The 12,129-nt window shown below is 47.1% G+C and overlaps 1 protein-coding gene across 1 annotated transcript in view; it reads right to left on the reverse strand.

Annotated features, from left to right (window-relative positions):
- Window positions 1-12,129, reverse strand: part of SLC71A1 (solute carrier family 71 member 1) — a 290,205-nt gene that overhangs the window by 147,670 nt on the left and 130,406 nt on the right. The window contains exon 2 of the mRNA XM_086954554.1: window positions 10,625-10,720. Within this exon, the coding sequence (XP_086810680.1) occupies window positions 10,625-10,720 (96 nt within the window). The remainder of the gene's footprint in view (window positions 1-10,624; window positions 10,721-12,129) is intronic.

Consider the following 12,129-nt stretch of genomic DNA (forward strand, 5'->3'; position numbering starts at 1 on the left):
GTAGTTGGCGGGAGGGGGTGTAGAAGGACAGTCGTGAGTTGAGGCATTCTGGTCCGATGTCGTAGAGTGATTTGTGTGCGTGGGTTAGCAGTCGGAAAGTGATCCTCTTATTGACGGGTAGCCAGTGGAGGTCTTTAAGGTGACCGGAGATGTGTTCGTTGCGTGGGATGTCTAATATGATCCTGGCTGAGGCGTTTTGGATTTGTTGGAGTTTCTTCTGGAGTTTAGCGGTAATGCCTGCGTAGAGGGTGTTTCCGTAGTCCAGTCGGCTCGTGACCAGAGCATGGGTGACTGTTTTCCTTGTTTCGGTGGGGATCCAGCGAAATGTTTTTCTCAGCATGCGAAGAATGTTGAAGCAGGAAGAGGATACGGCGCTGACTTGTCTATTCATTGAGAGTGAAGAGTCCAGTATGATGCCTAAGTTCCGTGCGTGGTCTGTCGGGATGGGTGCCTTTCCGAGGGCTTCCGGCCACCAGGAGTCGTCCCATGCAGAGGGGGATGTACCTAAGATGAGGACTTCTGTTTTGTCTGAGTTCAGTTTCAGACGGCTTTGTTTCATCCATTCGGCAACTTCTTTCATTCCTTCGTGTAGGTTAGTTTTGGCGGTGCTGGGGTCATTGGTGAGAGAAAGGATTAGTTGAGTGTCATCCGCATAGGAGATGATGTTGAGGTTGTGTTGGCGGGCGATGGTCGCGAGGGGGCTCATGTATACGTTGAAGAGGGTGGGGCTGAGTGAGGATCCTTGTGGTACGCCACAGATGACTTCAGTGGCCTCGGACTTGAATGGTGGGAGGCGGACTTTCTGAGTTCTTCCGATGAGGAACGAGGTGATCCATTCAAGTGCTTTTCCTTGGATTCCGATGTTATTGAGGCGTTGTAAAAGGGTGCTGTGGCAGACTGTGTCAAATGCTGCAGAGAGGTCGAGGAGGATGAGGGCGACTGTGTCTCCATTGTCCAGTAGAGTTCGAATGTCGTCTGTTGCTGCGATGAGGGCGGTCTCAGTGCTGTGTTTTGCTCGGAAGCCAGATTGTGAGGAGTCGAGGGATTTGTTGGCTTCGAGGAAGGCGGCGAGTTGGTTGTTGACAGCTTTCTCGATGACTTTGGCCGGGAATGGAAGGAGCGAGATGGGGCGGTAATTTTTGAGTTCGGTGGGGTCCGCTGTGGGTTTCTTCAGAAGGGCGGTGAGTTCAGCGTGTTTCCAGTCTTCCGGGAAGGTGGCGGAGTTGAGGGAGCTGTTGATGACGTCTCGGAGGTGCGGTGCTATGACGGAGTCTGCTTTGTTGAAGATGTGGTGAGGACATGGGTCTGTGGGGGATCCTGAGTGGATGGAATTCATCAGGCGGATTGTGTCCTCAGTGGAGATTGGGTTCCAGTCGTTAAGGGTGTTCACGGGGGGAGAATGTTCAGCACAAGGTAGGGTGGGTTGGTTTCCGGGTTGGTTGTCGAAGCTGTTGTGGATGTCTGCAATCTTGTTGTGGAAGAATGAGGCTAGGGAGTCGCAGAGGGCTTGAGAGGGGGTGATGTCGTTAGAGTTGGCCGAGGGATTGGAAAATTCCTTGACGATGTTGAAAAGTTCCTTGCTGTTGTGGGCGTTGTTGTCTAGTCGATCCTTGAATGCTGTTTTCTTGGCCTTTCGGATTAGTTGGTGGTGAGTGCGGGTGGCGTTTTTGAAGGCGTCCTTGGTGCTAGTAGTTGGGTCTTTTTTCCAGGCCTTTTCGAGGGAGCGGCAGAGTTTCTTGGACTTCTTAAGATCGTTAAACCATGAGGCCTTTTTGCTGGCAGGTTTGTTTTGACGTTTCTTCAGTGGTGCTAAGGTGTCGGCGGTGTTGGATAACCATAGGGTGAGGTTGGCGGCGGCTTCGTTTGCGTTAGAAGAGTGGGCTGGGGTGTTTAGAAGGAGCGATGCGGAGATCTGGTCTGTGGTGATTTTGTTCCAGTTTCTTTGCAGAGTTGGTTGGAGGTGGTTGGTGGGTTTTGGTTTGTTGTAGGTGAAGTGAACGCAGCTGTGGTCAGTCCAGAGAAGCTCCGTAGTGTGGCTGAAGGAGACATGATTGCTGGAGGTGAAGATGGGGTCGAGTGTGTGACCTGCGATGTGGGTGGGGGATGTGACCAGTTGTTTAAGTCCGAGGTTGGCGAGATTGTCCAAGAGGGTGGTGGTGTTGCGGTCGTTGATCTTTTCAAGGTGAAAGTTGAGGTCTCCCAGAAGGATGAAGTCTTTGGAGGGGAGCGCGTGTGGAGTGATGAAGTCCGTGATGTCTTCACTGAATTTTGCGCGGGGTCCTGGTGGTCTGTAGAGGAGGGTGCCTCTAAGTGTGGTCTTGGGGTCGATGAGGATCTGGAAGTGAAGGTGTTCAGAGTTGGTGAGATTGGTGTCAGAGCTGGTTGAGATGCGGATTGACTTCTTATGGACGATAGCGATTCCTCCTCCTGTGTGGCCGGTGCGGTCCTTACGAATGATCTTATAATCTTCAGGGATGGCAATGGTGATGTCTGGGGCGGAGGAGGCGTTCATCCAAGTTTCTGTTAGGAAGGCGACGTCTGGAGAGATGGTGTCTAGTAGATTCCATAGGTCAATGGCGTGCCTGTGGACTGATCGGGTGTTGAGAAGGATGCACTGTAGGTGGTTGGGGTCAGGGGTCTGTGTTGTGGTCGTAGCGGAGATGTTGTTGGTACCGAAGAATTTGCAGGAGTGGCAGGAGAAAGGTCCATGGGTGTGTCCAGGAGCGGCTTGGACGCAGTTGGGGGAACGGCCGGGGTTAAGGGCTAGGAGGGTGGTGGCATCGTAGGTAATGCGGGAGGGCTGGGCAGCGCGAGAGGCAGAGGGTCTGGCGCTGGGCGCGGTCCAGGCGCGGACGGGCGTAGACGGGCTTACCTTTGGCGCACCTTCGGCGTAGCCGAAGCGCGTGGACGCTGCGCGTGGGGGCATTGGCCATAAATGGATGGTGGAGGGGGCGGAGCGTGGGAGGGTCAGCTGGGAGGCGGGGAGCGGGGAGGAGCCACGGGCCAATGAAAATAAACAATAAGATGGCCGTTCGCTGTTACAATCGAAACTGGGGCAGAGCTGGGTTTCGAGTTCGAGCGAGGTATACTAATAAAGTATAAAGTCCCGCTCCTTAGCCTCACTACAATGCTCTGTATGCAGATGAGTTAAATGCTAGATAGAGCGATAGCGCGCGCGTGCAATGTAGCATAAACAGCGTTTTAAAAATGATTGATAACGATACCAGGCGCTTTAGATAGCGCAGTGCGCTGTGTCAGGACAGGCAGGCAGCAGGTTTCAGGACAGGCAGGCAGCTGGAAGAGAAGCCTCCGTAGTGCTAGCCGAGTGCAGGGTGAGCGACCGCAATGGAGGGGATCCAGGTGGTCACAGGGAAGGAGAGGACGGGGCGATAGTAAACTATCCTTGTGTGGGAGGGTCAGCTGGGAGGCGGGGAGCGGGGAGGAGCCACGGGCCAATGAAAATAAACAATAAGATGGTCGTTCGCTGTTACAATCGAAACTGGGGCAGAGCTGGGTTTCGAGTTCGAGCGAGGTATACTAATAAAGTATAAAGTCCCGCTCCTTAGCCTCACTACAATGCTCTGTATGCAGATGAGTTAAATGCTAGATAGAGCGATAGCGCGCGCGTGCAATGTAGCATAAACAGCGTTTTAAAAATGATTGATAACGATACCAGGCGCTTTAGATAGCGCAGTGCGCTGTGTCAGGACAGGCAGGCAGCAGGTTTCAGGACAGGCAGGCAGCTGGAAGAGAAGCCTCCATAGTGCTAGCCGAGTGCAGGGTGAGCGACCGCAATGGAGGGGATCCAGGTGGTCACAGGGAAGGAGAGGACGGGGCGATAGTAAACTATCCTTGTGTGGGAGGGTCAGCTGGGAGGCGGGGAGTGGGGAGGAGCCACGGGCCAATGAAAATAAACAATAAGATGGCCGTTCGCTGCAAGACCTTATGCATGGCGTTTAAAATTTTGAAAACTGCATCCCCGCCCATGCTTACTCCCCTTCTATCTCCTTACTTACCCAGACGCACCCTCCGCTCATAAGGCCAGAACTTAGCAAATGTCCCCCGCATTAAGCTAGCCCGGATGGGAGGTCGCTCCTTCCGTTATCTTGCGACCCAGCTTTGGAATGCATTACCTCCCCCGATCCGTGGCCTGAAAGGCATTGAAAACCCACCTCTTCTGCTAAACTGGTGTTATGTTCATTACAAGTTCCATCTGCAGCTACACCTTTTGTCTTTACAGAGCCGGGACGCCCCTTTGCTGGGGCAGCCGAGCGCTATATAAGTTCTTTTAACATAACATAACATAACATATCTGCTATGAAAGAAGCGGTGTCTTTATCCTCGGTTTTGTCAAAATGAAAGTTGAAGTCACCAAGGACAGTTAGGGAACTGTCGAGGGCCGACGATTCCAGGATGGACCTAAGGTCAGAGATGAATCCGGTCCTTGATCCCGGTGGTCGATACAAGAGGATCCTTTTGAAGTTATAGGAGGGAGTCAACTTGATGGAGAATTGTAGGGCTTCGCAGAAAGGTAACAAAATCATGTTAGTTCTGACAGTGAATGCGTCGCGTAAAATGACTGGAATACCGCCGCCTTTCTTACGCTGTCTATCCAATCTATGGATAGTAAAGCCTGTAGGAACTGCAATCACTAAATCTGGGTCGGACAAACTGTCCATCCAGGTTTCGGTCATAAATAACATATCTAGATTTTTATCCTCTATCAGGTCGGCTATGTCCTGTCGGTGTTTGCCGAGCGAGCGGACATTAGTGAGTGCCATTGAATAAGACTTCAGTGATTTGTCATTGGTGCTGAGAGGAAAATTGAGATGGAGGGGTATCGAAGATTTACAGCAGGGACAGTGTTGGGCAGAGTTTCCAACAAGGAGCAGTGGGTCGAGTATAAGACATGCCTGATGGTGAGGGGGACGCAACTGCAGGAGCTTAATCGATGAGTATGTACCTCGTGGGGCCAAGGGACCTGGACCAGGGGAAGTGGCCCTTGGCCCGGTCCAGGCGCGGACGGGCGCAGAAGGGCTTGCCTTTGGCACGCCTTCGGCGTGCCCGCTGCGCCCGCCCGCTGCGCGGACGGGCGAGTCTGTTCTTATCCGTGGTTGGGGTGGGTGGGAGGAACGATCAGCTAGACCGCCAGCCTTCCCCTGACCAAGATGGTGGCTGAAGTGGCTGGACTGAGTTGCGTCGTATCATTTTGCTTTTTTCTACTTGGGTTTTCCATGATAATTTTGAATTCAATGAAACGCCCAAGTATGTAAAATTCTGTACAAATTCCAACTTTTGGCCATTTAAGGACAGATTCCCCCTAAAGGTTTTATGAGGATTTATGGCCATATATTTAGTCTTGTTGGTGTTAATCTCAAGCCCCTTTCTGTAGCAGTATGTTTGGAAAGATTTTAGTAGGGATTGTAGACCTCTGAGCATTTGAGATATTAATATAGTGTCGTCTGCAAAAAGGAGGGCTGGAACCCTTTCTCCTTTTAATTTCGGTGCACCACAGTTTTTTCAGCCGTCCGATAGGATGGGATGTCATTAACAAACATTGAAAATAATGTGGGTCCCAATACGCATCCTTGGCGAACTCCCCTCTTTATAGGGATAACGCTTGTTAGCTCGCCCTTTGGGCCCCATCTTACTTTAGCGTCATTGTTTTCGTGCAACCTCATAATCTGTTGCAAAAGGCTAACTGGGAGCCCTTGACAATGTAATGACTCCCATAACAATTCATGGGGAATAAGACCAAATGCAGCCCTGAGATCTATAAAAGCAACATACAGATGCCCCCCTTTCTTATGTTAACATACTTCCAACATAAACAAAATCTAAAAACCTGGTCTATGGTACTTATTTTGGGTCTGAAACCTGCCTGGAACTTGGTAAGGACAGCATTTTCCTCAAACCATGTGTTCATACGGTTTAAACTATGCCTTGCATAACTTTTTTGTAAAATACCTATTACACTAATGGGGCGATAGTTAGCTGGATCATTTCTATTGCCCTTTTTAAAAATTAATACGATTTCCGCCCCCCTCCATGTATCCGGAAAATTCACGCCCGCTGCTACAGCATTACATAAATAATTAATGTAGGGGCCCTAGACATTAATTTAATGCTTGTATAAATCACCCGGAATTTTATCCAGTCCGGGTGCCTTCCCATTTTTTTACTGCATTAATAGCTAACATTGTTTCATCTAGATCAAATTCTAGTTTAGCTTCACTAGGGCTTGACAGTAGCTCATCCTCATCCTAATTTGGGACTCCGACATTATCTGGTGCCCTATATAACTGAGTAAAATGGTCGACCCAAGTAGTCTCATCGAGAAAAACATCCTTAACTACTCCTCCCGTATTATTCCCTTTGGCCAGTAATCTCCAAAAGCCCACTTGATCCTTATTCTTGGCAGCAATAAGCAATTCTGCCCAGTTTTCCTCATCCCAACTTATTTTTGTCTTCTCTTGTATTTTCCCATATTCCCTTCTAGCTTCCTTAATTTCAATTGTATTCTTATTTTTTAGGTCTCGGCCTATTTCCATTCCGCAGGAATGGAATAGGACGAGTCTATAGCAGTGAAACCAAGAGTTTCCCCATGAGCCCAAAAAAGAGGTTTTTCACGAGTGCATGTACTCTCGTGCATGAGCTTGCCAGAGCCTTCTGCCTGCCTCCTGCCTTGAAGGCAATCTGCTTCTCCGCCCCCTGCTGTTCCCTCCCACTCACTCGCACATCAAAGGCTGCTGTGCCCCTGTCACTTCATCTGCTTGTTGTTATGAGAATTCGCATCCTCCGAGTCCATCTGTGAGCTGGGACTCGTCTTTAAGTGAGTGGATTACTTTGGCTTGAAGAACAACTGCTTTCACTCTTTCTTCCTTTCGTCTGACATTATGCTCATCAGTCTCACCATTTCAAAGTCCACAAACCGCACGCAGCTCTGTCAATGCACCTCGGAACTAGCCCAGCTGTGCCAGTGCTGACACCCACACCCATCTCTGCCCGTGCACCACAATCTTCAGCGCCCCTGCTGTTTTAGCACGGACTTCCAAGCACAGCTCTTCCAGGTTTCATCAGCACTGCCCTGCAGCATTGCCTGCTATTTCAGTAGCAAAAATGTCTTGGCCCATTAAATGCACCTCTCTCCTGTCCTGCAGCGTCCCTGCTATGCCAGCACTGAGGTCTAAGCACAGGTCTCCCAGTGGCACCTCTGATGCTTCTTGCAGTAGGCCCCACTGCTCCAATGCGCAGACCCACGTGCAGCTCTGCCAGTGCACCTCACTCCTGCCCTGCAGCATCCCTTTTGTGCCGGCACTAAGCTCTAAGCGCAGCTCTCCCAGTGGCACCTCTGATGCTTCTTGCCAGAGCACTTCAGTTCGTGCCCAGCCCCCCTCCCAGCGCTGCCTTGTTTAAACTTGTTTTACCAGTATCACCCTCATTGCTCATTTACTGCATTAAGGAGCGGTTCCATATATAATAACTAATGGTTCATATTAGCAACACCCCAGAGATATTTTTAAAAACAAGTTTGACATTCTGTTAATACGAAATCTTTATATCTTACACTTGATTTCATCGTTTATGATTACACGTGCGTGTAGCACGATTGCTTTGGCAGCGAGTCTGTGACGTAGAGACTTATGGTTTTCGTTCCGGTCATATAGCTTGACTTACAAATGATTGCAGTATCTGGTTTTTAACAATTATTGTTGGGCTTTGTAAATATAGAATCTGCACATGCTATTAGTTGATGTTCTCTATATGGAACATACCAAGCAGAAACTTTGGCGGTGACGTTTGAGAAAATGGCCCAGCACCCCAGAGATATGTTTAAAACATGTGTTGACACTTTACCAATACGAAAGCCTTATAGTTGATTTCTTAGCTCTTGATTACACGTGCGTGTAGCACGATTGCTTTTGCAGCGTGCCTTAGAGCAAGAGTCTTATGGTGTTTGCGCCGTGTATAAGCCTGATTCACAGATGATTCCAGTATTTGTTATTAATTACTTTCAGGTATTGCAAATACAGAATTTGTATGTGCTACCAGCTTATTTTCTCCATATGCAATTTAGGAGGCATATCATTTTGGCAGTATGGCTAAAAACTCGCTCTCTAATACATAAATATGTGCTCACTCTTTATCATGGAAAGTTGAAGGGTACACAGGTGTGTTGACTTTTCTAATTAGACAGGGTATTTAAACGGACACTTCTACCAACACTGTCTCTTCCGTTCTGGACCAGGATACACGAGGGAACATTTAAACAGAGGAGGTGAGCTCGCCGTAGCCGACGCCTGAGACTTTGTCGTTTTGTCCGTGGGGTGTACCTTGGGAATAGATTGCTGTTAGTCTAGCGACAGGTTTCTCTCAAGGGGAGGCTGTTTGTTCAGAATTTGTCATTAGTTTATCGATGTACACTGTGGAGATGGACGCAGTGATTACCGAGTTTAGGGCTCGGCTCTAGGGCGCTTTTCAGACTTTGGAAATGTATTTAACCACAGGGGAACGATTTGTGCTAGCAGATTGGGAATATGCCTATGAAGTGATATGGATTAGAAATAGGCTATAAAATGTCACTGCAACATAACTGGTATTTGGCCCTAATATTAAGATGAGGTGTAGAGACCATAGAGCTAATGGGGTTGGTGTTGAGTCATGGACAGTGCTATGAATCGTGTAGTGCTTGTAGCTTCATAAGCTCACAGGCTTTCTCTCCTTTTGTCATACCCCACAGCCATCTGTTGCTTTGCGCTCGGCCTCAGGCCGGCATTTCTCCTCCCCTAATAATTCACTGCATGGCCTGATGGCACATCAAAGGCTGCTGCTCCCCATGCGTCTCGTCACCCTTCCTCCCTTGTTGTTCTTTGCCTGCTGGTTTATTTTGCAGACTTTAGTTTTGAGTAAGTACTATGCAAGCAGCTTGAACCACCACGCACCATTCCCTCTTTGCTCCCGAGTTTGCACGGCAACACTTTGACTTAAAATGTAACTCCACTGAACATCTTTCAATTTTAATGTAAAGGAGTAGCAGAGGTGAACGCCACTAACACAGTTCATGGCAGTGTGCCTTTATTTATTTATTAAAGGTGCAGCTTTCACTTTGAGCTTGCATTTATTTGTTCAGAATCAGCGCCACTTTCATGCCCCCTGATTAGTTAATTAAATACTAATAGTTTTGTGTTTTCCTTCATTACAGAAAATTATAATAAACACCTGGCTGTAGTATGAATGCAGCTCCTTATAGGAGAGCCCGGGTGCTTAATTTTGTGACAGAGTTTATTATGATTAGCTCATTACAAGGAGAGCCCGGGTGCTTAATTTTGTGACAGAGTTTATCATGATTATATTGTACACTACTCCGGTGTGGTGGGACTGGCTGACTCACTCCATTGTGGTTATGAAGATGAGCATCCAGATGCCCTGTGCAGAGGAACAGCTGCCTGTTCGTTTTCACTACACCCTGGCACCGGCTAACTCTCTATACCCTCCCAACTCCTTTTTTTCCGCCTTCATCGCTATCGTATCCCTTCAACTCCGATCTTAGCACATACACATTCCAAAAGATCAGGCCCTCCCTCCCACTAGGGTTTCCCACTTGGCATAGTATTTAAGTTTTTTATAGATTTTTTTGGGCATTTTTGTTACCAGTGGTATTCATGATTTGAAAAACCCCTTGTGTAAGTCTACAAATACACTTCCTTCGAGCGGTATGGTTAAGTGTCTGATTCTAATTACCACCTCCTCTATGTCCTTCTAAATTGTATTCACTCCTATTCTAAAATGTGACTTCTTGTTCATTTTCACACTAAGACAGAAGATGGGGGGTAAAACTTGAAACTCGTCAGGTTCCATCTTGCCAAAGACACACAGTGGGTTTTAGTTTCAAGCAACAGAGTTCGTCTTTGCGGTTCTATAGGTTGGGGATGTATAACCACACCAAAAGCTAAAAGAATGCAAATGACTAAGACTTCTCTAATTTAAAACCGGAAACATGAAAAGAGGAAGAGGTTCTATTTTACAGATCTCCATATCCGGTTTGAGTGGTAGAGGGAATTAGGATTGATTTGCTGTAAGAAGTTGTTTACAGAGATTGTTTGCTCTGCGCTCTGTTTTCTCACGGTCTGTTTAGGCACAGCTTGGTAGAAGAAATGAATCACAGGCTAGTCGCTAGCCTATGACCATCTGCGTTCATCTACAAACACGTTATATACCATTTACAAGTGTTACCAAACAGTGTTGTGCAGGAAAACACTAAAAACAAATTCACCCACTCATTTATTTTCAGTCCCACTGGTGAACCTGATGACCTTGCAAGAACATTTTAAATCAATTTTCTAGCTTTGTGGAGTGTGTAAAGCGCTTCCAGTTCAACTTTTCTAGCTTTTACTTGCCACTTATTAGCTACCCTTTAAAAGGGTGGCAAAGTAATATATTCTGTATACTGCGCTAGTTAATACACTACTGTCAAAACTTAGAAAAAAATGCCCTTCAAAATACTGTTTTACCAGAAGACAAATACAGTTAACGAAACACGCAGATGAAATATGTAAACTGTTATATGTTTATATATCACACACAAATTACTGCAAATTTTGGAGAAAAAAAAGGAAATCCTTACCACCAACGTTGGTGCCGTTAAAAGTCCCCAAGCGAAAAACTCCAAAAATATTACTATCACGGCATGATAGACACTGGGAGAACCGATTCCTTGAGGCTGAAAAAAACAAAACAAATTTAACGTTGCAGAGTGATCATCGAAAAGAAACCATAAACACACAATACAAATTTTTCATCACCCATAAAGTTTTTTATTGGAGCATTTAATTTACACATTTTAAAGTGTAAAATAAATATAGAAATATGACATGAGTGCTGAGTTACAGTGTTAACTCTTCTCCTAGACCGTCCTTTGCTATGAGAATACAAATACCATAAATTAGTAAGTAATTTACCAGGGCATACGTTTTAGTCTCTTAACGCGAAACCATTCCAAGTTAAAACAAGCATTTGCAATTTCAGTGTGTCTCAGCTCGACCAAACTCTACAATTGGCTTCGCCAAGTCTTTCTGACTGGCAGTCGTAATCAAACGAAAGTTTCTATTTTCATGTGTGTTGTTGAACTCCACATGCTGGGAGGATCCCAGAGGGAACTCAACACGGCAAACATTTAGAAATCCTTACATGACAGTGGAGCGGGAGGTTGTTTAATTCAAAGGAACAGTACAGTTCTTCCTCCTAAATTTTAAAGGGTCTACGTCTGTCACTGGAAAGCGTCTATAAATTAATTTCACTTTCCACTACCAGCTGGATTGTCATAACTTTTTGAACTACAGGTTTTACTTAAAAGGAAGCATACCCTTTACCAACATTAGGTGGCATGATTTATCATTGGGGTCACTCCTCACCAGTCAAGTCAAGTCAGAGAATTTATATAGCGCACTACCTACCCAGAGGGTCTCAAGGCGCTTAGAAATGGGAGGAGGATTACTTGTCAAATATCCACGTTTTAAGTTGCTTTCTGAATGCTAGGTGGTTCTGGGTGAGGCGAAGGTAAGCGGGGAGTGAGTTCCATGTTTTAGCAGCCAAGTAAGAGAATGATCTGCCTCCCATGGTGGTCTTGTTGATGCGAGGTACAGTGGCGAGGGCTTGGCTGGAAGAGCGAAGTTGGCGGGAGGGGGTGTAGAAGGATAGTCGTGAGTTGAGGCATTCTGGTCCGATGTCGTAGAGTGATTTGTGTGCGTGGGTTAGCAGTCGGAAGGTGATTCTCTTATTGACGGGTAGCCAATGGAGGTCTTTCAGGTGACCAGAGATGTGTTCGTTGCGCGGGATGTCTAATATGATCCTGGCGGAGGCGTTTTGGATTCGTTGGAGTTTCTTCTGGAGTTTAGCGGTAGTACCTGCGTAGAGGGTGTTTCCGTAGTCCAGACGGCTCGTGACTAGAGCATGGGTGACTGTTTTCCTTGTTTCGGTGGGGATCCAGCGAAATGTTTTTCTGAGCATGCGAAGAATGTTGAAGCAGGAAGAGGTAACGGCGCTGACTTGTCTGTTCATTGAGAGTGAAGAATCCAGGATGACGCCTAGGTTCCGTGCGTGGTCTGTCAGGATGGGTGCTTTTCCAAGGGC

Source organism: Lissotriton vulgaris, chromosome 1_1, assembly GCF_964263255.1.
Source record: "Lissotriton vulgaris chromosome 1_1, aLisVul1.2, whole genome shotgun sequence".
Taxonomy (NCBI): domain Eukaryota; kingdom Metazoa; phylum Chordata; class Amphibia; order Caudata; family Salamandridae; genus Lissotriton; species Lissotriton vulgaris.